The sequence below is a fragment of the Filicampus tigris genome, chromosome 6 (genome assembly GCF_054856515.1).
Source record: "Filicampus tigris isolate MCC_2025a chromosome 6, RoL_Ftig_1.0, whole genome shotgun sequence".
Classification (NCBI taxonomy): Eukaryota; Metazoa; Chordata; class Actinopteri; order Syngnathiformes; family Syngnathidae; genus Filicampus; species Filicampus tigris.
The window spans coordinates 6,901,241-6,928,164 of NC_141222.1; the positions used below are offsets into that span (position 1 = coordinate 6,901,241).

Genomic DNA, 26,924 nt, shown 5'->3' on the forward strand with positions numbered 1-26,924 from the left:
CATCCCTTCCTACTGTGCACATAATCTGTCTTTCAAAAAATTGCAATGCTGGTGCAACCTATCCTAGTTTGGGCACGCCCACCGCCGGGACAGCACGCGGGGCGCACGCAGGTTGCACGCGTCGCACACGCACACACCGTCCCACGCACCGTTGCTCACACTCGCACAACAAAACACGAACAGGTCTGTGGTTATTCGTCTCGGCTCACGCACACTGACACGCTTTCCTTTGACGGACCATGGCGACAGTGACAACAAATAGGCTTGGTGGTCGGAAATGAAGAAAAGATATGGACATACTTTCTGTACAACCCAGCAGAAAGAACAACACGATGCGTTGTAGACAGCGGTAACGGTGAATGTGGCCACAAACTAAGTGGAAAGAATGACAAATCTCAAGCGACATCTGAGGGCTCACCACGCTGATATTTTGTCCCAACTCGTCCTGTTAACATATACTGTGTACATTTACTTGCAGTCTGTTATTCAACAATCGGCTTGTGATCAATTTCATTGTGCTTAAAAGTTTTCTACGTTGGGCTGACTTAAGGCATATGTTATTTTGGTTGCGCTAACGTTAATCCATTCGCTTGTTGTGTGTAAAGTCAAATGTTAAAAGTAGGTTAAGGCAGTGGTCCCCAACCATTTTTCTACCACGAACCGGTTAGTCTGTGTTGGAGTGTGCGCGTGAGTGTGTGTGCACGAGTGTGTGTGCAGGAGTGTGTGTGCATGTGTGTGTGTGCGTAAAATAATAAACTCAAATCCACATAATAAACTCAAATCCACAGGTTTTTTTTATTTCACCAATATTGAATGACTTTTTAGCCTTAGCAATGCGGTTAACCGCCAAAGTACTTAAATGTTTTGACGAATCAGTTAAAAAATGTATGCCTGTATGTACGAAACCATGTATGCCTATGTTTAACTAAAACAGACTAAAACCTTTTTGAATTTACTAAAACTAGACTAAAACATTTTGGGGGAGTTTCTGTCGACTAAAACTAGACTAAAACCTTTTTGATTTTTTATCGACTAAAACTAGACTTAAACTATCACTAATGGAAATGACTAAATGTGACGAAAACTAATAAGAATTTTCGTCCAAAAGATTAAGACTAAATCAACAATGCCTGCCAAAAACAACACTGGTAAGTAGCAACACCTTTAAATCGCATCTCAACATTTTGTACTAACTGCAGACTTTTAATACTAGACATGGGAAAACCTTAGAACAATACATTACAATAGTCAAGGAAAGACGTAACATATTCATGAAATATGATCTCTTTGTCTGCGATTGGCTGGCAAACAATTCGGGGTGTCCACCGACTACTGCCCGAAGGGAGCTGGGATAGGCTTCAGCACTCCCCGCGACCCTTGTGAGGATAAGCGGTATGGACAATGGATGGATGGATGATCTCTTCGTCACCAGCAGATAGAATGGGATGGATCTTAGCTATATTACTGAGGTGAAAAAACACAGTTTTAGTAATACTCTTAATGTGCATTTGAAAAGAGGGAGTTGGGTCAAATATAACACGGATTTTTTTGCTGAGTCACTTTGGGTAATAGTACATCTATCAAACTGATAAGGAGCAGGGCCAGTAATCAACGTTTCAGTTTTATCAGGGTTAAGAAGTAACAAATTGAAAGAAATCCATTGTTTGATCTCAATAAAGCACACCTCCTTACAGCAATGACACGGGTTTGTTTTTCTAAAGGCATATACAAGTGGGTGTCACCGGCATAACATTTAAAACTAATGTTATATTTACGTATAACATCACCAAGCTGAAGCATGTACAATGTTCTGTAGATGCTAATCAATAGAGGGCCACGAACTGATCCCAGCGGGACTCAACATGTAACATTACAATACAATACAAAGTACAATACAACAATAGAAAGTAGCACACAATTGTGGGAAAGAAAATGATACATGTTGTTTATTTGCAAATAAAAATCTGAAATGTGATGTGCAAAGGTATTCAAAATTCAAATTCAAAATAATCAGCCTGGAGATAGGTAAAGCTGATGGAAACAAACCCTAGAACAGGGGTGTCAAACTCATTTTTGTTGCGGGCCACATCATAATTATGGTGTCCCTCGGAGGGCCATTTCGACTGTGAAATGCACGATCGCTTCATATTATCACATGCACACAACAAATTGATGGATAACTAGTTTTGGAATCAGAAGCCAATAAATAGTTTGTTCATCTCTTTTCAGTTTGTTTTAAAGGAGGGATTGGCGGGAGTTTGTTCATCTCTTTTCAGTTTGTTTTAAAGGAGGGATTGGCGGGCCGGAGCTGGCCCCCGGGCCTAGATTTTGACACCTGTGCCCTAGATGAAAAGGTAGTTCTACACAATATTTGCTCATGGGGGTAAAATATTTATCTAATTTTTATCTGTAAAAATACAGAAAACAATGTGTCATTTGCCTCCACTTCACAATTACATGCCACTTTGTGAGGATAAGAGGATTGGATAATGGTTGGATGGATGATATTTTGAAGAGCGAGGAATACTTCTGTGTACAAAACTTTTACTATATCAAAATTATTTATGTTGCAGCCATAAATGTTTCATGGAGTCCTAAATAAATACCCTCCAAAAAGGAGATATGTATTGGAATAACAGCTTGGGTGAGAGCTTTGACTAAATACAGTGAAAGCTACACATTTCTCACAGTTCTGTTCAGTACAGTTCTATTCACAGTGACTATTGTCTGTCATTATTAATATTGCACAGTTCAGTGGCGATCAAGAAGAAATAAAAAAACATTAGCAAGAATATTTCAACTGTAAAGGGAATCCAGTTTGACCGGTTCCTGCCTATTTTAGCCTTAACTTTTAAAATCAACTAAGCTTCTTCATCTGCTGTATTTGTTTGTACAGCAGATATTATAGCATGACATTATTATTCCAGCACTGAGTTTTCTCAGCACAGATGCTGTTTTCCCTGACAGTTCCCTCACGTGACACCACTTTAAACAATCTCATGACTGTCCAGGATGTTGGCACTGACTGTACCAGATGAGCTATTTCTCAGGTTACTCTTGCATTTATTCAAAACTTCACTGTGCTCTGTATATAATAACCTTTAAACAGCGAAGTGTTTGGTTGGTTAAAAACAACAACAAAAACAGCAATTCTTTAACAGTATAAGACAATAACTCCACGGATGACATAAATAATATTTGCAAATGTATTTTTCAAATATACTTAAACATGATCTTGGATTTTAGTAAACTGTGGGAAGAAACAAAACTACACCTAAAGAATCAGTTAAACCTAATTGCACTGCAGGTTTACATGACTATAGTACCTTTAAAACAATATAAGTGGGTAATTCCAGAATTTAAGGATATTTTCCGTCCCTTCATGACATTTCAAATAATCCATGCACAAAATACAAAATTCAAAATGCCTTTTTTTTTTTTTTTTTTTTTTTTTAGTGACATTTGGATTTCACACCAAAATATGAATATGAGACAAAAATTGAGAATCCCAGCTTTTATTTCATGATAACTCTACACATATCTAAATATCGATATGTTTAAGAACTCAGGACAGTGCACCTTTTATTTGAAGCCACACACTTTTCAAGACAGCACAAGTATTGGAACAGAATTGAGACGTACGAAGCTTTTATTCATTAAATTTACTTAAAGGGAATAATAATAATAATGATAATAATTGGTGGTGTAACCCTTACTTGCAATAACTGCATGAAGCTTGTGATCCCTTGACTTCCCGAGTTGCATTCTTCATTTGAAATGCTTTTCCAGGCCTTTACTGGAGCCTTTTTAAGTGTTTGTTTGTTTGTTTGTTTGTTTGTTTCTGGGGGGTTCTACTTTTAGTCTTATCCTGTTTAATGTACACTTGCCTATAGGTCCCTTTTTTCCCCTTTTAACTATTTATGTCCTCATACTTTAAAATAAACATCAATCTGGATTTTGTAAGCACATTCTATTGTAATTTTTTTTTTTTTTTTGATGAAATGAAATTTGAATAACGTTGGAGGGAATGGCAATCTACTTTATATTGATACACTAAGTGTAAAATTGTGTATCTTCATTAAAACGTGAACTAAAGTGGTTTGGTCTGAGCTCTGAAACTCCAGAGTTGAAGTAGCACTGATGAAAAATTGTGGCCTCCTCCAGGCTCCAACATTTAAATTGCCCATCCCTGAAGTAGACCAATAATGAATAGTCTATTTATTAATCAATGTGCAAACCCGGACTCTTGTTTGCATTCGTTAGCAATACATAGAAATGGAAACTGGTTTCGCTTTGCTCATTGTGCGGATCAGAAACATATTCTACGTTTGATGCAAACACATGCAAGAGGGTGCAAGAGGTGTGTCTTGATATGACTGAACATATTGTACATTTAATTTAAGAAAGCTGCAAACACATGCAAGAGGGTGCAAGAGGTGTGTCTTGATATGACTGACGTTTCCCATTGTGCATAATGCGTCATGCATTAGTGGGTACATCTCATTTCTCAGATAGTCCAGTTATTCCCTCGAAGGGATGTCTAACTGGGAGGCGCTAACACGGAGGAGCGGGTAGTTGCAGATCGAGGACATTAATTTCAGTGAATTGAGACGTACGAAGCTTTCACTTCCAGGTGCGGACAGCTGCGGTCCAGTCACAATTCAACACGAACTGCTTAGGCCCTGATAAATACGCATGCGCACTACAGCTGACCCCTTTGGTTTCTGCTTGCACTGCCACGTTAGTAGCGGTAGACACAAAATTCCAAGATACTAATCCCAAACCCGAGCCAGAAACTAACCAACAAATTGGAAGACTCAACTTTTCAGTTCAACGTTGTCCTGCCGCTTCTCCCGTCCTCTTTTGTTTTCTGCGAAAGAACACCCTTGAAGGCAAAAATGCTCAAGTTGTTCATCTTGTGCACGTTAGCTGTAGCCAGTCGGGCTGAAATCGCCGAGGAAGACGACGTTTTGGTCCTGAAGAAGAGTAACTTCGAAGAGGCTCTCAAAGCACACCCCGACATCCTGGTAGAATTCTGTAAGTATGACAAACGCTACCAAAATCGCGCAAGCTAATATTGGGTTGCTTCATCACACTTGTCGTTTTGTCAGTTAGCGTGCTAGCAAACTAGCCAGTCGTAATTAGCTGTAAACTTAACCACGTTCGACAGGTTGTCCCGCAAGTGGCTAATTGGCTGACTCTGATTCATTGAACATTGCCGTTCGCCCATGCGTGCACTTTTGATTTCACGCACTGCCGGTGAACTTTTTGAAAATGTCAGGACTTTGTGAACAGACTCGCGAGGTAGAAAATAACGATGCCCAGTGTCGTGACACAAAAGCAACTATCTCATGCCGAGAATGGTCAAACCACTTAAAACATGTTACATACTGCCTATTACTACAATGAAAATATTTCATGGCCATTGATTTGCTTAAGTGAACCACTGAGTATGTTGTTTTATGCAATAAAAACGAGCATTGTTGGGGAACGAGTCGCACTTTATAGCGTTCAGGTTCATCCCGTTGTCCTGGAGTCAGATAGTTGACCCGCTACTAAACGACGTGACTTGTCGTGGACCAGTCACAACTGGACGCGGGTCAGGTCAGACAAGCCAATGGTCGAGGATGGGAAGGATGAAGCTTTAGACGCTCACGATGGGCGGGATCTCAGTGGAGGTGTAGAGCTAAGTTGACGTGTACTTAGCAAAAGTTCATGAGCGTGTTTTAACTGATTGCACTGCAAATAAAGATTTTAATGTGATGCAATGCTGGAATTTTTCTGTCACACATGGATGGTTTGTTTTTTCAATCAATGAAAGTGGCCTTTTACAAACTTGTATCACATCGTTGAGACATACAGTAGTAGTTATTATCCCACAGTCCACAGGGTTCTTAGTAACGTTTCTATGACATGCTATTGTCAAAATATAAACATAATCAAGAATTTCTTACACTTTATGCGCCATATTTTTTTTTACTTTTTTGAAAGAGCCAGTTTGGGACGGCCTGTATCCTGTATAATGCAAGTGAGCCAATCCCCCTTTACCTTCATGTAGCAGCTATGCCAATGGCAAATAGGAATTTTCATTTATATTTTTCTTAACTTGAAGCACTGTTTTTATAGAACACATTGCGAACTGCACAACAGGCCATGAAAGGCAAAACATAATTTAAAATATCTGTTAATTACATTAAGTTATTTGACATAACTTCACGTAACGCAACGTAATTTGCACAGACTGCAGGACGATGTGCTGTTGTCGCACTGCATGAAGTTATTTGGTGAAACAAATTCAATGCTTTGAAGATAAGATATTCTTGATTTATATAAATGAGAGATATTATGAAGGTTTTCTGGAGGTCAAAATGTGAACAACAATTTATCAGAATCAGCCGGCTAATTTAACCATAACCAATCATTTGTTTCATCCTTACTCTGTATCAAGAATTCCTGCTTTGTGAAACAATTTACAGTATTACCCAGCGTGTTGTCACCGTACCAGAATTCTGACTTTAATACTATACAGTACATGCATAAAGCACCTACCTCAGTTCTGGTACTAAAACAATATCATGGCCAAAATGTAAACTAATAAACTGGCAAAACAATTAGAAATTCTTTGTATTTTTTATCATTAAAGATAATAATGATCAGGATAATATTTAAGATACAGTTGATGAAATAAAAATTACATTTTGAGTATATTTAAACACTTGAACATTAGAACAAAAATGTTGGACATTTATCATTTTGTAGTTGTAATATTTTAACGGTTAAACGCAGTGTATTAGAAACGTTGTACATTAATAAATTTGTCTGGTTCTCAAGGGGTTCAAAGAGTATCTTGCTCACCTTGTCTATTTGATGTTAGCTTTGAATTTTGAGATCTGTTGCGTGTTTACTTAGACAATGTGAACATTTTTAAGAGGTGGATGAGGTAGGAAATGTGTTCTGTCATCAGTATTGGTGTGAAGGAAAATAATTCTACAAATGCAGTGAAACACTGAACAATGTATGGAAAGATATAGTTGTAGCCTTTTTAACCCTTTAGCAAATGGTAAAAATATGAGGAATTGATGCCTCCCTCCTAAAGTGTTTTTTTTTTTTTTAATAAAGGTTTTTACCACATGATGGTGGCAAAGCACTACTTTTGTCTAACTATAGCACAATTCACTTCAACATGGCTTATTTCCACAAGATGGTGCTAAAGTATTTTTAATACTCTAGTCCCCTCAGTCTTTTGCGTGCATGCGTGAACAGCCTCTATTATCAAACTTTTGTAGCCGCAGTTATGCAGGCTGTAGTTGTTCCAAATCTTAAATGTCTTGCTGTGTTGCATCCTTCAGATGCCCCATGGTGTGGTCACTGCAAGGCCCTGGCTCCAGAGTATGCCAAGGCCGCTGGCATGCTGAAGGCGGAGGGTTCCGAGATCCGTCTGGCTAAGGTTGACGCAACTGAAGAGACTGAACTGGCTCAAGAGTTTGGTGTCCGTGGATACCCCACCATCAAGTTCTTCAAGGGAGGAGACAAGGAATCCCCCAAAGAGTACTCAGGTAAACTCCTCCTGGATTAGTCTCTTCTGTGCTAATGACTGTTCAGACCCTTTCAGTCATGTTTTGAAGAACCTAAGCATATGGACACTTAACACAATGAATTTTCTGGCGTCGGGCAGAGTACGGAATACTGCTATTGGGATACAGGATCGATGACCGCTCACAAATCCAGAAAAATCCATGACTTTTTGCTTCATCACCTACTCGATCTGGGATTTTTTCCCATCCATTATCTCAGCTAGGGTTGTCACAATACTAAAATTCAAATCTCTTATCGATACAGAGGAAAATACTTAATACTATATACCATTTCGATACCGCGGCGAGAAAAACGTGCAAATACTTTAAAAAACCATTAAAAGAAATGTTTTTAAACATGAACAAGACTGGCTGGTTGGCCCTCCTGCCGCTACCTCACTCTCCATACTTGGCAGCAGCAAACTGTAGAACTGCAAGCAGGGTCCCCAACATTTCTTTTCTCTGGCAATTGACCAGACCTGAAATCTTTGGCTCTTTTCCGGTGTCAATTGTATATAGTGTTTTGTCAATTTATTGGCTTTATTTATTTATATTTAATATATTATTTATCCATCCACCCATTATCGATACCGCTTATCCTCACAAGGGTCGCGGGGCATGCTGGAGCCTATCCCAGCTGTCTTCGGGCAATAGGCGGGGGACACCCTGAATTGGTTGCCAGCCAATCGCAGGGCACACAGAGACAAACAAACATCCGCACTCACAATCACACCTTGGGGCAATTTAGACAGTCCAATCAACTTACCATGCATATTTTTGGAATCTGGGAGGAAACCGGAGTACCCGGAGAAAACCCACGCAGGCACGGAGAGAACATGCAAACTCCACACAGGGAGGCCGGAGCCGGGATCGAACCCACGACCTCTGAACTGTGAGGCCGACGTGCTAACCAGTCCAAATATGTCATGTCATCTTCTACACCGCTTATCCTGTTCAGGGTCGCGGGGAGGTGCTGGAGCCTATCCCATCTATCAATCTATCTATCTATCTATCTATCTATCTATCTATCTATCTATGAATGAGGTGGACGTGCTAACCAGTCGACCACCGTGCCGCCTATATTATTTATATCTATATTTATTCATACATGTATCACAACTTTTATTGTTTTTCTATTTATTGTATTGTTTGTAAAGTGCTTTGTTACAGCTCTAGCTGTTATGAATTGCGCTATATAAATAAAATTGTGTTGTATTATAATAACAGGAGAAAAAATGTTAAAAAAAAAATATATATATATATATATATATATATATATATATATCATCAGTACTGGCGAGGGTTAATTTGAAACATGGCATATGGTTGAAAATTTTCGATTTTTAAACAGGGAAATAAGTCTCCTTGCAAAAGAGGGCAGACACAGTTGTTGCATATTTCAGTGAAAAAATACACCAATTTTCGTTTAGTTAAATTGTCGGCACTCGCTCTCAACTTTTTTTATTCATTGCTGCTGAAAAGGTGAAATTGCATTTAGAATGTATTTTATGCACTTGTCAATGAGGCTCTGGGCCAGACATTATTATTTTTATGACAGAAGCTGCGGGCCGGATAAAATTTGAACGCGGGCTGCATTTGGACCCCCGGGCTGGACTTTGGACATGTCTGCTAAACCTGCATAAAATACCTCAATACGGGTGTACCGAAACGTAAATCTGCACTTGCTTCACAGAACAATTATGGACATACAACATTTGTAAACAGTTCTTGTTTATATTTTAAAATGCGGCATACATGCCCGATGCCAGTGAATTTATTTCATACTGCTAATCCCACCAAGTACAACATCTAAATGTCCCAGATGGGCCATCGATGGTGTCATGAGATTCATTTGTCAGCACCTTTACTTTACACGTGCACACACAGATTCTTGGTCTCGCTGAATTTTTTTTTTTTTTTTACTTTTTGTGGGCAGGAAAAGATACACCCAATGCCTGCAAGCTATGAACTGTCAGCAGTCACTCATTGCAAACCTTTTAAGGAGGCAAGCGAGGCGTTGTTCTAGCAGCTCGCTGTTCTTAAACGAACAAAGGCAGCGGCAATAAGGCATTTGAGTCTACTTAGCTCAAGGTGCCAGTAGAACACGTTTGAGCCACTTTGTAGTCTTTGGTGATATGTGCAGTTAGTCACGTCTACTATGTGGCCTGGGTGTTCTTCTGGAGGAGTTTTTCTTTTTTTTTTTTTTTTTTTTTTTTTTAAACTACCGCTCATGACTTCAGACCAATTTCTGGCAACGTGTTCAAAAGTATCACCACCTCGCCCTGTCCTCGTAGCGCAAATCTCTTTCTGGGTCAAATCTCTTGTTAGTTCAAAGAAGAGGGAATGCCTTCACACCAGACTTGCGGAGCCCTTTGCAGGGTTCCCCCAAACTTGCTAAGCCTGGTGGTAGACAAGCTGACCGGCTTCATAATGGGTACTTCATATTAGTCTGTGTAATGTATTTACATTAGTTATTGGTAGGCCTGTCACGATAACATTTTCCTGTCGATTATATTTACCCAGAAACAATCACAAACGATTGTATCTTTTATTTCAATTTTTTTTTCTTAAATGCCACTGATGTTCGAACCAAAATAAATACACATCCTTTTTAAGTGCAGTTATCTTTCAATTCTCAAGGATGTGGAACATTTGCATTGAAATAAAATATTGATAATTTTTTTTAAAAAAAAAGACTCGGGCTCTGCTAATTTTTGAAAAACATTTATAGATATTATCAATGTGTACAGTATCTGTAGTGGCAGAATACAATTGTCTTATTTCCTTCGTTTCCTCCTTCCTTCCAGAACAATTTATCTTAATTTTCCTATTTTTAAAATTCTGTTAGGAACGTTACAGCAGGACTGCGCGCGGGAGTGTTTACTGTATACTGTATTTAATATTAATGCTTCAAAGAATAAATCACTCACTGAGTTATTTGCTTAGCAGTGACCTGTCAATATTGCACTCATACATGCCCCACCACATTTTTAAAGAAATGCAGTTGACAGAATTTTAGCGTTTACTAGGGGTGGGCGATATGGGCAAAAAAAAAGTATTTTTTCCCCATAACTCTTAACGATAATTTGACGATATTCTACAAAAAATATTTTAAATCTGCACTTGCTTCACAGATCAATTGTGGATAGACAAGCATTTGTGAACATCTCTTTTAAATTGCCAAATACAGCTACTGCAAAACATAATGATATTCTATGACAATATTTAACAATAAAGAACAAAAAATTATGTATAGACTTACATTGAGTTTGGGGAATAGTTATGTCATTTAAATGTCTCTGCTGTTATTCCATAATGATGTGACATTTTGAGCTGCAGTAAGTACTGGTGTACCACTGCCAACTATTAGAGCAATAGGAATGAGGAAAGGGTGTCAACTACAGCAATCAAAATGAGAAAAATGTATTTGTGTGACGAAGTGTCACCAGCGACAGAAAAAAAAGACGTCATGACAACACCCATTCTCGTACATTGGCCAAGGTATTCAGAATAAAGTTGAATAACAAAACTGCAATTTACCGAAAAGTGCATTTTCCCACTATTTCATCGCTGTGACATGTATACTTGTGACTTTATTCATGGTTGGGTGTATGCTGGAGTCACACTAATATCACACAACATGCCACAGGAATACATGCTAGTTATGAATGAAGCGGACTAAAAGCGTGTAAACTGAATGTGAACCGGTCATCCAGGATGTCACGTTTGACTTGCTCGCAAAAGTTTTGTGTGTGTGTGTGCGTGAGTGCATGCATTTATATTTGTTGGTTCAACTCAGCAACTGTTTTCTAAGTGTGTGTGTTTAAGCTTTTGTTGAGCGTGCTTGTGCGGTCGCCAAGTTTTCCCCGTAATCCATATGGCTCGTGGTGCAACAGAGTTGCTTTTCACGGTGACCGTTTTGGCACATCTAACAATGTTGTTCCCACCGACGTCAGTCAACTCCAAACCATTTACAGACTACGGACGACGCGGACTTGCGCCTCACTAAGAAGCCCCGCTAGACACTCCTTCACGAAATGAGGAGGAAACAGCTCGGCTGCAGTGCGGACAGTGTCACGTGACCGGATTCGGCCCGCTGATTCGGCAAATGATTCCAATTTCCTCCTCCTCTGCCGTCAATGCACACTGATTTTTCAGCATTTCCTCATACTTTGCGCCCGTCGACTGACTCGAGTCAGAGGCAGTATTAGAACTCGATAATGTGAAGTTAATGTAAAGTTACACATCGTAAACGCAAGATTCACGATGATAACGATATATATCGCCCACCTCTAGCGTTTACTTAAGTTATTTACTGTTAAGGTACTCTACTTTTAATCAAGTATCACTTTGAGGTACTTTATACAGGACTGACTGGCACATTGTAATTTTGTGAACTTAATGTGGTTTCTTGTTTCAGCTGGAAGGCAAGCAGATGACTTTATCAACTGGCTAAAGAAGCGCACAGGTCCCGCTGTCGCCACCATGGCTGACGTCACTGCTGCACAGGCTCTGATAGCCGACCATGAGGTGGTGGTCATTGGATTCTTTAAGGTGAGAGAATATTTTGTGTGAATGGTTCACATTTTAGGGCTGGACGATTGATCGAAATTGAAATTGTCACTTATATTTTGTCTTCAGTCGATCTTTAAAACGTTATAATCGAAGAAAACCGATTCATGTGCAGAACGGCACGGTGCTTATACAAGTTCGATGTTGTGGAAGTACCCTGAATGCACCATCTGTCTTGCATAGCAGGCACCTGCCGTATGTGATTGAATGGCACCCTAGTTACTAGGGGTGTAACGGTACACGTGGGTGTATTAATACGTTTCGGTATGGCATGCTCGGTTCGGTCCATTTATCAGCGCGAGCTTACGCACGGGCACTATTGACTGTTGCATGCGGGAGAGGAGACTGGCGGCACAACAGTGAGAGCCAGAAAAGAGCCAGAGCTCGAAGGTTCCACCGCACACTGCGGTCTCCTGTTTGGGAACATTCTGGCTGTCCTGTTAAAATCACCGATGGGGAAAGGTACGTGGTTAAGTCCCAAAGTTGTGCCGACATTGCTACATTAGATGGGCGGCAGGTCTCACGGCATCATCCGACTGCAAATGTTTCTTGTACGAGGGAGCAAAAACGTCAAACTTAAATAGCGATATTTATCATATTGCAGCGTCTTCCAGGAACACGCCGTCAGACGTAGTTTAATGATCACGTTTTTATTAATCCAAGTACAACTGCTCGCGCTCTAGTTTCTCCGCTGCTCCACTCGCTTGCCGTACGATGCATTCATGAACCTCGGAAACATCACAACTCAGCAACACACAAATCCGTCCACGACACAGACAACCCAATTCGTTACAATATGCTGTTGAACATTCTGAGATTTCAATGCCTAAAATGTGTATACAATTTCATAAAGCCTTCTTAAAATTACATGTCAGATGACATGCAGCTCAGATGACAAGTCTGTATTTTTTTCATTATATAGTTTTAATATAGTTAGCAATAATTGTAACTGTTATTGTATGTATTTTTTTCATCACAAAAAGTGTATATCTGTACTCCAATGACAACTTGTCTTTAACTTGAATACTTAGATGTGTCATAGGCTGTTGCTGCTGAGTGCTTAAAATTAAGGTGTCTTAATAATTTACAAAATTAAGAGATCTTTTAGTCTCTTGTTAGTGTTAGTATTTTTTATTCTGTTGTAATTTCTTAGAATATCACCCGAATGGTTTGCTTTTATTCATTTTTTTAAAAAAAAAAGTACAGTTTACTTGTCATCTTTTCAAAATAAAAAAAAATATATATATTTGTTTTTGTACAGAAAATATACCAAACCAAAGTTTCCAAAAAAAACTAACCGAAACGTGATTTAGAGTTCCTACTAGTTACTGTAAAACCAAACACACAACAAAAATAATTACACACATGTAGATTTAAATACGAAACATGCTTCGTTTTTAAAACGTTACTAGCGCTAATGCTAACGTCAATGGCTTTAACCATTCAAATGCTAACGGGAAATTATCCAGCTCATCATCGTCCAACCCTAGTTCACATGCACTAGACCTGAGATGTTTCACACAAAGCATGCATCAAAGATGTGAGACTATCAACTTGCGTCCAAGTTATTTGAATATCTTTTTGTCAATATACAACTGTGACCATAGAATGTGGATTCTGCTGGGGCCAAGGCCTTCGAAAAAGCAGCGGAAGCAGTAGAAGACATTCCCTTTGGCATTACCTCAGATGATGCCGTTTTCACAAAGTTTGAGGTCTCCCAAGATGGTGTTGTTCTCTTCAAGAAGGTGAGAGCAATTTCTTTCTCCTGTAATGCACCATATTTTTCCGACCCTATAGTACACTTAGTCCTTTAATTTTCTAGAAAATCATCTTTGTGTCTTGTAATGCGGTGCAGCCTTTGTTTGCATGAATGGATTTTCAGTTGATCGTTTTTAATTCAAATGACTATCTATTACATTCGCGTTGTCATTCTCATCCGTATCCAAACGCTAGCAGGCATCTGTTTTCGTCATGCCAGAGCTAGGGCTACCTCCTGCTTCTGTGTCTAAGAATCATGGGGAAAAGTAGTCCTACTAGCTTAATGTGAGCAATTCTGGCGGTGCCTTTCCAATCTTACAATGTGGGACAACAAGACACAGAAGTAAACTAGTTAAATTCCTTCCTATTTACTTTAACGTTCATGATTGCGTTCTGATTTTCCTCCGCATCTGATTGCTACCAGCTGTCTGTTTTTTATTTTTATTTTTTTAAAGAAACTACTTTATTTTGAATTAGAGAGAGGCTGATAACCGATACCTCGAGCCGATATTCCTTTTCAGTGAAAAAAAAAAAATATTCGCATCAAAATCTAAAAAATGTAGTCTTAACTTTGTAACGTCTTTGAGCATTTTTATTGAACGTTTCAGGTTTGCATAATGTTTTTTTTATTTTATTTTTTTACTATAAGAAATTTTGACAGTATACATCTGTCATAAAAGTATAACAAATAGTTCAGGGACTACCCAGGATTGTCAGCATCTCTTAAAAACGATGGGAAACTTAAAACAATAGCTCCATGTAGTTTTCTACAGTAAATTTCAAAATGACAAATGTTAAAATTTCACATATCTTTGTTTTGATTTCCACAGTTTTAAATTGGTTTATCGGCCAGCAGAGTTTTAAAAAAAAAAAGGGCCGATGCCGACATTTGTCGTGCCGATAATCGGCTCGGCCAAGAAGCGGTCCGTCCCTATTTTGAATGGCTTATCCTAAACTTAAGCCATTCATTGCATAACAAGATAGAGTAAATGTCAAATGGCGTTTGTGTACAGAGACATAGACCTTTGACTGAACATGCTGGTACATGCAATCATAGAACATCTGGCATCAACGTTGTTTTGATTTACTGAAATAACTACTCCTTGTCACTCTGCTGATTGCACATGGGAAATAAAACATTCAAAAATAAAGGATTGTAGGAGTTCCCAAACTTTTGGGTAAGGGTTCATAAAGTGCACTAACAGGTACTGCAAACTGAGGAAAAAAATTTTTTTTTTAAATCTATGTCTGGATAGATATAAAACAAACTAAAAATAAATATGTACTGTAAATGCACAACTGAGCACTGCATACAGCATAGCGTTCTGTAGTTTGAAGTTCTCATCCGGCCATAGCAAGCTGGCAGGGCTTACATCACATGCACAAGCTTACATCCTTACATCAGCGTAGGCAAGAATGTCATTTCATATTTTGCTGGCAAACATACATCAGACAAATACAGTAGTCGTGGCTCTGAAGTACAAAACGCAGTGCAAAGATGTTCATTAGCCGACAAACGCCAGTGTCCTCAGCGAGGGTAAAGGCTTGGTCGTCAAGTGGTCCATGATGAACTCGCAAATCGTTTTAGCTCTCGTGTCATCTCTGGCAAAATGTTTGCACTTTTGTAATGCAGCAGCGATTGGAACAAGCTCCGGGTCTTCGTTAACCGGCTTGACTGGCAGTGACAATGCTTGAATTATCCCCCTCCCTTTTTTTGCCTTTTATCTTCTCCTGTCTCATGAAATGTTTGCAGAGCAGGTGCAACTGGCATGCAAAAAGTCTTCCTTTAAAACAGTGACGCAATCCCACGCGATGGATGCCGTGTGTGTTTTTGTGATCTGAATGCTTGTTTACGTCAGGCCATATTCATTTGAGGGAGCACTTGATTTGCTTACTGAAGTGCCACACGACCCACTTATGACTGACAGCGAGGGAGCTCAAAGGAGGAGAGTTTACGACGGGCCTATTCAATAGAAAAGAGCACACCGATAGCTAGGTACAGCTTTACTGGATGTAAATCTTCATTGTTGGAGTATTTTATTTTTTAATCTGAGCTTTTTATTGAATTTGATAATTAATCTACCCAATAATGATCGTGCATCTCTAATTTGAGTATTTTTCCTCTGACCCCATCAGAGGCAAAAATCCTGAATTAAATTTAAGTAGTTTAGTAATAGTTCACGGGTTTAAAAGTAATGCATCTTAAATGGGTCATTTGTGGCCGCCCGTGAGCCATACTTGTCAGTTGCAGTCGCTTTGATTTACAGGTTTGTAATGTGATGCTGTTGACCCTAGGGAGGGAATCCACTCTGTGCTGCTAATTTCAGACCATCAGTCTCTCCCACATTTCTCCTCACAATACTATCTTGCAACATCTGCTCTTGGCATGCCATAAGTATGTGAAGCCAATGATATTGAAAGGTTCTTTCTATCTGAAGCACATTGGCCATGAGCAGATGAATGTAAGCATAATTATGCGGGTAATGGTCTTGTTGAAGCAGAAATTGAGCATGAGTGGGCCAGCATGAAAACAAATGATTAAGAATTTCACTCGCCATTGGTTACACTCCAAGATCAGTCGTATTCCGACAATTAAGACGGTAACAACACAGCGCTGTAAAGTGTCTTGGTGTTGTCCTAAAACTTCTGTCAGAGCTGGGCATTTGACTAAAAATTCACGGTCCGTTTATCGCATACAGCCAGGGTACCCTTGCGCCGTCAGTCTATCTGCCTTTTTGTCCATCTGGAAAAAAAAGGTAATCGCCTATAGGCTGGACCGCCTATGATTTTATATGGGCTTCCCTTAGCGTTTCCGACTATCAACTTCAACAAACTACCCTCGCGCAACCCTCTGGCGATATTTGAAACGAAAAATGGACTCAATGCGTCTAATTTTAGTACCTTCCAGGAGCTTTTTGGAGCCTTATGTACCTTTAAGGAGGTCTGAAGCCTTGCCGCATTTAAAGGAGACTCATTTAGTCTGGCTGTCACATAGGGAAAATGTCCCTTCCGCTCGCCTGTTCCCTCACTCAAATCTGTCCTCCAAGCAACAAAAGCTCAATCTAACAATTCTATTGTTACCTCACCGCAAAAATAGACAATTACATAGAAAAATGGGCTTCCGACTGCTTAGTGAGACTTTTTTTTTTTTTTTTTTTTTTTTTTTTTTTTTGTAAGTTTCTCATTTATCGAATAAAGTCCCCATTAGTCTGGTGATGAAGCATCCGCTTGCGTCGATGCCCCTTGTTGCTCGATTGCCTGGTCCCGCTGAGACGCTGGCATGCATCTATTAAAACTAGCAGCAATCAAGCTAGCCAAACATGGCCACACGAGGCTAACGGTGATTCGTGACCCATGAACAAGTCAAGCGTGTGCCTGGCGCTTTTTCTTTCTTTTCTTTTTTTCTTCTTCCCCCTTGTCTTCACAGCATCGTGTTATGCCTGGTTGTTTCGGCGGTAAAAGTAATTTGGTCCTGAACAAAAAAATGAAATGCACTTTTGGGCCATTTTCGGTGACCGCGACTTCGAAATTCTTACTGGCCTGGTCAAGCCAGCGTCTGAAGGCAGGTAGTGGCCCGACACAGCGGGCCATATGTGAACCTTGTTCTACAACAGCATATTTTATGCAAAAATGTAAAAAATGCTTGGACTGTACATATCTGAGAGCTCTAACGGGTCTCTTATCAGACACTATAATCTTATATCATCTTAGTTGATGTGTCTCTTGAACTGGTTCAAGGTCCAAAACATCACTGGGAGCAGGATATCTTAACCTTTCATGACTGGACAGTAAGTCATGCTGTCACATTTTGGTTCTCATGTTTGGCCTATTGTACTTACTTTCTATGTATTAGTTCTCATTGTCATTGCCATGCCATACATGAGTTTTCACAATATTTTACAGTGACTGCTCCTCATTTGAGTTAGAGTACTTTTGGTTGTGCCTAATTAAACATTTCCAACTGGTAGAACAGGTTAGGTATTTTATTTTTGAAGGTCTTTTTTTTTTTTTTTTTTTTCAACCGAATTAATTTACTGCAGCACAGTCTTTGAAGTTCTCTGTTTGGCTCAATATAACAATCACTTGTGCCGCCAACGCATGTTCAGTTGTACCTGTATTTGACAACCTGTTTGACCTGAATGGTGGTAGATTAAAATGAGATATGCGCTTGTGTATGAGAAGAGCAAATACCAAAATAGTGATAGCTGAGTTGCCTCTGGGGCTGCATTTATCCCAAAAGTCTATTTCTCTGGTAGAATGGTAAATAACGGCGTATAGATACATATATAAATGGCTCAGAGCTGAGATGAAATAACTTGGTGTTTAATTTGATTATTAGTGACTCAGTGTCAGCCGCTCAAGGTGCTTTGCTCTAAACTGTCAGTGCAAGCCAATCCCTTCCTGTTGACGACCATGTGGTCGCGTGATGTCAAAATGGTGTTGTCACGTGAGCGCTTTGCCTGCAGTTAAGCAAGCTCTCCCAAAGGAGCAAATCTGTTAATAAGCATCTGGGAACTTTCACTTATCACAACAGGGTCTTAAATTTCACAGCCAATCACTGCCTGCAAGGCTGCCAGCATGGCATCACCCAAACGCCACTTTGCTCTTGTGTGCCCGTAAGAGCTGCTCGGCCAATTTGAGCGTAGCTATTCTTAACACGCAATAAAAATCTATTTACTCTTGTGGCCCTCTCGTTGCCCGGAAGATCAGGGCATTTGGAAGCAGTGTCTGGTAAATGTGTTCTTGGCGTTCCCCTGCAGACAAGATGGGAACACCGGGCCTTTGGATGATCTTTGTGACTGACTGTTTCTATCTGGTCTGTTTTCAAGTTTGATGAGGGGCGCAACACCTTTGATGGTGACCTTACTAAAGAAAGTATCCTGTCTTTCGTCAAAGCCAACCAGCTGCCGCTCGTCATTGAGTTCACCGAGCAGGTAATTAGTGGGGTCCTGAACGTCAATCAGTTCATTTTTAAATACTCCTGTCCAAAGTAACCAGCGGTGCAGCAAGCAGTCGGTTTCATATCTTTTATCATCCACAGACTGCCCCTAAAATCTTTGGGGGTGAGATCAAGTCCCACATACTGATGTTTCTGCCAAAAGCAGCCTCAGACTTCCAGGACAAAATGGACCAGTTTAAGAAAGCCGCAGAGTCATTTAAAGGGCAGGTAAGTCAAGTCTTCAAAATTCCCAATGTCCTTCATCCAGCCAAGTGTATGCATGTAAGCTTATTTTCCGCTGTCCAATCCCCCTCACCCCCCGTCCAGATCTTGTTCATTTTCATCGACAGCAGTCTGGATGACAACCAGCGCATCCTGGAGTTCTTTGGCCTGAAGAAAGAGGAGTGCCCCGCTATCCGCCTCATTACCCTGGAGGATGAGATGACAAAGTACAAGCCAGAGAGCAGCGCTATCACTGCAGAGGGCATCGTTGAATTCTGCACGCAATTTACAGAAGGAAAGCTGAAGGTAACATAACCGACAATGCTGTTTTGATATAATTTCCCTTTGAATAGTTGCAGACGGGAGATTCAGCATAAAGCACACGCACAATGACGAATTAAGTGTAAACCAAGGGGATAGAATTTAAGAACCCTCTAAATGATCACGGGGGCTGCTGAATCACTACCAAGATGGCTGAGCCAGGATAAGCCGTCTTTTACCGAAATATCCAAAGAGACATGGAGTGACTGTTGTACTGTCTCCTCCCCACAGCCTCACCTGATGAGCCAAGATATCCCCGAAGACTGGGACAAAAACCCCGTCAAGGTCCTGGTTGGCAAGAACTTTGAGGATGTTGCCTTTGATCCCAAGAAGAACGTCTTTGTGGAATTCTGTAAGATTTGTCTGTCTTGCTTGTTTACTACAAAAACATGAGTAAATTCTGGAACATGATCACCAAAGGGTTCACCTGTTGGAGGGGTATTATTGTCACAGTTGTAACTCAAGTCATAAATCGTGACCCTTTCTCTATATTCCTGCTAGGCCTTTTTCATATCCAAGAGTTAGATGGTCATGCTTCACACATACCATCTCATGGATGCTCCTGCTGTGTGAATTGTTACCCGACACTGATGCAGCAAAGATCCACATAAATATAGCTTCTGGACTATTAGTCAGTGATTCCCAGCCAAATGTGTGCTATTTTCGTTTTTTTTTTTTTTTAAATCAGCTGTTTAGCTTCTGACCAACAGGTGATGGGGTGTTGCTCTGCCACACAACAGACATTTCTCTCTGGCTGCATGTGACTTAACAGTAGTCAGTTTCTACCAATGGAGGCCATTTGTGTAAAATGGCGTCTTTTCAACATGCCTGTGTTCTAGTCTGTTGTTCACAGACACTTGGAAATGCTCATTTCATACGTATGTTGTTGCAGATGCCCCTTGGTGTGGCCACTGCAAGCAGCTGAATCCCATCTGGGAAAAGCTGGCAGAGAAGTACAAGGACAGCGATGACATCATTGTCGCCAAGATGGATTCCACGGCCAATGAGATTGAGGCCGTCAAAGTCCACAGTTTCCCTACTCTGAAATTCTTCCCTGCGGGAGAAGAACGCAAGGTATTTCACTCATTCTTATGGGAGAAATGAAAACATTTTGCAAGCTCTGTAGTGACCTTTCATCACACCCACTGAAATCTGGTGTATTGTGTAACTGCAAGCTCTATTGATGTAGGTGGTTCCTTGCATCCCAACTGTCATTTGTGCCTTTTGATTTAGCATCACTAACTGTTAGGAACACAAGACTGCTGACTCAAGCCTCTGCACATGGATCTTGGTTTAGTTCATTACTTTCCTGCTTGTGAGACATCCTGCACTGGCCTTAATCTTGAGTTGGCATTTTCACCTCTGCCCTCACTTTATCACTAAAGGAATGAAATGACTCCATCTCATATGAAGTCAGATAGCGGTAGCTGTTTTGTGACTCATTTATCCTTCTCACATGCAGCCCCACCAATCACATCTGAACAGATAATTGTCACAGTAATCTTTCACAGTTATGAGAATTGCTGTTATATGATACTTACTATACTTATCATATATACAGGTGATTGACTACAATGGGGAGAGAACACTGGAAGGCCTCACAAAGTTCCTGGAGAGCGGTGGTAAGGAAGGAGGTGCCCCCGCTGGAGATGACGACGACGACGATGATGACTTTGATGCTGAGGTGAGTGTCGCCGCTTGGTAGCATCGATAAATCTTAGACCAAAAGCACTCGGTAAGAATGTCCAATGCTGCAGAGTTGTTCACATCATGTAGAGTGCCTTGCAAAAGTACAGTGACTCCTTTTACCCTTGCCTTTTTTTTTAAGCGTTGTGTCCTGTGCGCAAAGATCCACATAAATATAGCCTTAGCACTAAAGCTAATGCGTCAAGCCAAATGCATGGAAATATTGGTACAGAACAAGACACGCCATCTAGTTGATGCACGCAAACACTTCTGATGTAGCAGAATTATCGTTAAAGCACAGTACAATGTCAATTTTTTATTTTTTTTATCGATTTGTTAATGTTGAGGGCTGTCAGTAAGTTCTAATATTTAAAAAAAAAAAAAAAAAATGCACTTGCCACGTCCTTTTGGATTATTTTGCTTTCTCTTTAAAAAAAAAAAAAGCGTAGTTTTCAATCAATCTATAGTAATATGATTAGCGAGGTCTGGAAAAAAAATCAGGATATGAAAATTTGTCCATATTGCACAACTCTACCTGGTATATGCACACCTTTTCTGAGAAGCACCTGTGGCTGCAACAGAAAGAAAGACGCTGCTAATGAAGCTCAAGGAACTCTCCAAACAAGTTGGGGACAAAGTTGGTCAAGTAAAAGTCAGGATTGTGATTTCCCAGGAGCACCATCAAATCAATTATAATCAATTGTGAATAATTAAAACATCACAACAATCCTGCCAAAAGAGGGCTGTCCACGAAAACTCGGCCGGGCATTAGTCAGTGGCAGCACAGAGATCAAAGGTAACACTTGGATTTTTGGGATATTTGATTTCTGCCACATCACCCTAGAATACGGGTATGTAATTTGTGGAGGGTCCTTAACAGAGAAGACAGAAACGTCTAGCGCTGTTATTGCATATACGTTTGTAATGACATTCAGCCGCAATCTTTTCACAGTTACCGGAATTTTCCTACGCATGAGCGGGCGCAAATGTCGTTATGATGCAAATTACAAGCGCGTAAACGGACTGTTTAGAGAATATCGAACACCCTGTCAAGTTTAACATGCTCACTTCAAGTAATGTTATTTCGCCAACCTTTACTTGCTTTGACAATGGTACGGTGTATTTGTTTGCTCAACTCAGTCAAGGTTTTCTGAGTGTATATGTTTACTGGGCTTTTCTTTATCTACAGCTCCTCTTAGATTTAATTTGATTTTGCTACGTCAATTTAAAAGTGTTTCTTGAAATCCTCGTCTTGAGCTGCCTGAAACATGAGCAACATTAGTCTTGACGCAAACGTCCTCTGTTGGATCATCTTTTATGATTTTTGGAGGCATAGGTGGTGTCATCCCCAAAAAGATTGAATGGGCTACTCAGGATTTTAGGTTGTAACATTAGAAGCGACCCACTTCGTTGCCTTCCAAATGGCTGTGCTTTAGAGTCAAATTTATCCTCACTAGACACGATCGTGGGTGTGCTGGTGCCTTTCCCAGCTGACTTTGGCTGGGAGGTGGGGTACAACCTGAACTAGTCACCAGCCAATCACAGGGCACAAATGGACAACCATTCACACACTCATTCGCACCTGTGGATGATTTAGTGGGAGGAAAATGGAGTACATGGAGAACATGCATGCAAACCACGCTGGAAGACCGGCGCCCATGTTGAGAAATTTAAACTTAAATATCGGCATTTAAAGTGGAAGTGCAAAAAGCATTTCAGTGATCCTGCCGAAGGTGTTAATGTGTGAGGATAATGAGCATTACAGGTGCTTTGTGACCAGAGTGAATGTTTACTTTTTTTTTTTTTTTTTTTAAGCACACCTTCTCAGAAGTCTAATAACAGTGCAACCCATCAACGTCCACAAATATATTCTACAGCTGTTATAGTTATTTACTGGGCTTTGCCTGTGTAGACCTAAGCCCGCGGTGGCACACGTGCAGTGCCCGCTAACATTAGCATCTTTGTTTGCCCAAGCAACTCTAAAGGCCCAACCGTCCCTCTTCAGCTGTCCTAAGGCCAGACTGGGCATGGCTATGCAAGTACGCGATGTCATGTCTCGGGACTCTAGACTAAAGCCTGGCTCACACAGCAACATTTTAATATTGTCTGCAGACTTCCAAACTTGCGTCATGACTGTTTTGATGTTGGATTCCTCCCTGTGCTTCCTCGTCACCTCGCTTTCTGATTCCCGTTTGTCCTCGGGGCAAACCACACGCGGCAATTCCAAATGTTGGAGATCAGAGCGGCCCAAACCTCTTCCTGAGTGGTCTGGAATAGTCTAAACATACCACACGCTGCAGGAATAGCTGTTAATATTCTTTTGTAACCATTACACTAATCAGAGCGTCCTTACCAACAGGTCAAGGCTAAGATCAGGCTCATTATCCCGCTGTGTGACCCAGGCTAAACTTTTCCACTGGTGTACCCAACTCTTCCTTCCCTTCATCATTAGAGTATCAATTTGAAGTTTCCGCAGATGGGTTATTAGATTAAATGTTCAACATGCGTGTCAACTGCTTTCCAGGATTTGGACGATTTGGATGAAGGTCAAGACGAGGACTCTGACGGCGAAGAACACGGACACACCGAGCTGTAAAGAGTTGTTGGAAGAGAGAGTCCTGCTCTGCCCCCTCCTACCAGTCACCTACACTACCTTCACTCTTTATATAGACTCCATCCCTCTCCTGAGACCATTATGTCCTACCTTGTCTAGCTGTCTGTCAGTCCACCAGCCGGCCCACTAGTTGGTCATTCTCTCTCGCTTCATGCTTTCTTTCACGGACAGGTCTTGTTCTATTTGGGGGAGGGGGACACACGGAACAACACGCCACCTCCATGAAGGTGCCGTGATGCCTCTGCAAAGCTCCATGCCAACTCTTGGCCTGTTTTTTTTATGTAAAACGTTGGCATTGAGATCCTCTTTACAAAAATATTTTTGCACCCCCACCACCACCACCAAAAAAAAATACACCTGAGCATCCACCGGGAGTCTGTGTGCACTCATGGTGTTTGATCTAAGGCTTTTGTAAGGATTGATCTCTCAGGGGACAAATGGCCTGCCTGTTATTTTTCACTAAAGGGATCCCTCACAGTGTAGCAAGAAGCCCCTAATCACATGTAGCTCAAACTATATTGGAACAATCTGCCTTCTATGTGTAAGTGGTGGCGGAGTCTACTTTCTTTCATCCTTGTCCCCCCCCCAAAAAAATAACTCTACTTTGCTTGGGGACTACTGACCATTTTCTAAACAGAACAAATGCTAACTTTTTATTTAGGGGTGGGGCAGAAAAACTGTTTTATTTAATTGCTTTAACTGAGTTTTGTTTTTTAATTTAGGACTTTTTTGTTTTTTATTGACCATTGTGCCCAGTTGTAGCCAGTTGGCCTTGTTGGGGCAGAGTTGGTACTTGGACACGCACTCAGGCCATGGAGGTTTTTCATTTGGGGGCCAGTTCTGAAAAGTCGCACTGTGTTCATGCCTCTTGCGAGATTCTTTTTGGTTACTAAAGCAGACAGATGTGCTACATTTAACGCTGGTCCGAGGCAAGAGTTTGTTCATCTGATAGGTGGCGAAAGCAGTTGCACAGCACCACCCCTCGCCCATACTGTACCCTCTATCACTCTTGGCTCTACTTATGTGTCGTATGAGTGTGGTGTTTGAGGGCTTTGAATGGCTAGTTTTGCCTAGTCAGGACGGTGACATTTGTGTGCGCGCATGCGTTTGTGTAAGTGTACTGTGGTAGGTGGCGGCATGAGTAGAGTGAGGTGATGCGATTGACACCTGTACAGCAGTGAGGGATACTGAAAGCATTCCATCATATCAAGATCGATGTGGAAAATGTGAAATGGTGGCCAATAAACAATGTTCAAAAACACCTTTGCTTGCAGTCATTGATTCAACTGTAACATGGCACATTTACCAAGATTCCTTCATGGACCAAAAATGGTGTTCTGCGTGTCCGAATTATAGTTCATTCAGTTTGTACATTATTGTGAATTAAGTAAAAAAAAATGTAAAAAGACTATGTACGGGTGAGTGGTGTAATTCGAGCCAGGGGGCAAGTAGTGCCACCCCTGTTTAGAAAACCAAAAATATGTGGTCACATGACCAACTTCTCTGAAGAGGCATCCATTTCGCTCATCCTGCAAAGGGATACACATGGCATGTTTTTTTTTTTTTTTTTTTTTGCTGTTTGAACAATTACAGAGAACTTTGAAAACTGTTGAAACATGTTTGAGTGGTTTAGTAAGCGACATCACCACCACCCACAGCTATTCAAACACCATATTACCAACATCTGCTAAATTTGTCACCGTAAAAAACGTTTTTTTACTGTTATGTATCAGTCACAGAACGTGCATGTTAGTATGAGTCTGGGGGTGAAGCGAATTTCTCTTTTCCACAAGATAACAAAATGGTCATGTAGAAAAGTTTAAACAACTTCATGACCCTACCAAATCTACTTTACCTCACCAGATGAAGTTATCTATATCCAGCTAGCATGGTGTACAAGTGGTTATAGTCCCTCTCACAATTCTTGTGCTTTTAATTTGAATTGTGGGTGCTTAGGCTTCCTCCACAGCATTCCAAAACCATGCATATTATACGACAAAAAAGACCAGAGAAATGTATAAAAATAAACATCTTGAGTTTTATTTGATTTGATTTTTTTTCAACTAGTATTGGAGTAATCCAAACTTAATTAAACATAGTCAAGTTATATTACTTTAGTATATGGCACTTGGATTACATCACCAACTACATTTTTAACAGGTAACTAGTAACTGTACCCGTCAGCCGCACCCCCCACACACGCACACAAAAATTTTCAGGCCACAAAAAATTGTTATATCGGGTTGGGGTGGAGGGCACCTAAAGGGACAGCAACGACCCTGTCCTGAACTATATGTACTGTACATATTTTAGGTGGAGGCTTTCCTGTGATCCCCTTGCGTAAAAGGCACTTTAAGTAAAAATCGGCACTACTTACCTGACTCTCTCCTTCAGTAGTGAAAAAATTTACATTTGTTCTAAAAAAGTCTACAAACTAGAATGCCATTTAGGAGAGAGTGCAGACCTTCAACTAGGGTGAACTATTAAATGATCTTTGCATTTGGGTTTGTTGTTCTGTTTGCTAGTAAGCAGGCGACTCCCTGGTTAATAGAGGAAGGCGAATGTGCAAATTTGATTGAGGGTTTGGACTGTTCCAGTGGGAGATTGTCTCATGCGGTATAGACCATGATGCATCTTTTATCCAGATAATTCCCCAAAAGTATGTCATAAAACCCAATTGGTTGTTGTAAAGATATTGGTAGTTAACACATCATTCGTCTACAATTTTTTGTGTATTCAGTAGTGTAAACCTGCTGTGTCAAATTGGCTAACATTTTAAAATTTTACTGTGGTTAATTAGATTGCTGTGGGAAAAGCTTTTTTTGGGGGGGGGGCATTTTTAACAAGATGATATAGCTGTCAGATTGTTGATGCATCGTAATACCCTAATACAGCTCTAAGAATCTATATTGGATCTGCAAATAACGCACACCCAAAAGGTTGACGGAGTTTAGTTTAACATTTTGCCAACAAATCAAGTTGCTGCTGTCGGCAATGTTCTGAGTGTATCGTAGCCTACTGTGATGAATACTGTAATTTAGGTTTTACATAAACAGTTGAGGCATGAAGCCTTTCTCTAATTGGTTAATAAATTATGGAAGTAAATCTGTGCCATCTGAGTTTGAATTCGAATTTCTCACTGAATATTTTTGCCATCGACTTTCTAACTGAATTTTTTTAACATCAAAATTCCTAACACTGACATTTTTCAGCACTGAAATTCAACATGTAAAAAAAT

General features: G+C 40.4%; 1 protein-coding gene across 1 annotated transcript; it reads left to right on the forward strand.

Moving 5' to 3' along the window:
* Nucleotides 1-4,696: 4,696 nt before the first annotated feature.
* p4hb (prolyl 4-hydroxylase, beta polypeptide) lies at nt 4,697-24,947 on the forward strand. The gene is made up of 11 exons (XM_086033479.1): nt 4,697-5,037; nt 7,350-7,556; nt 11,995-12,128; nt 13,754-13,891; nt 18,734-18,838; nt 18,946-19,071; nt 19,171-19,371; nt 19,618-19,738; nt 20,279-20,460; nt 20,948-21,070; nt 23,597-24,947. The coding sequence occupies exons 1-11, from the start codon at nt 4,899-4,901 to the stop codon at nt 23,666-23,668; spliced, it is 1,548 nt and encodes a 515-aa protein (XP_085889605.1). The 5' UTR covers nt 4,697-4,898; the 3' UTR covers nt 23,669-24,947.
* Nucleotides 24,948-26,924: the final 1,977 nt, after the last annotated feature.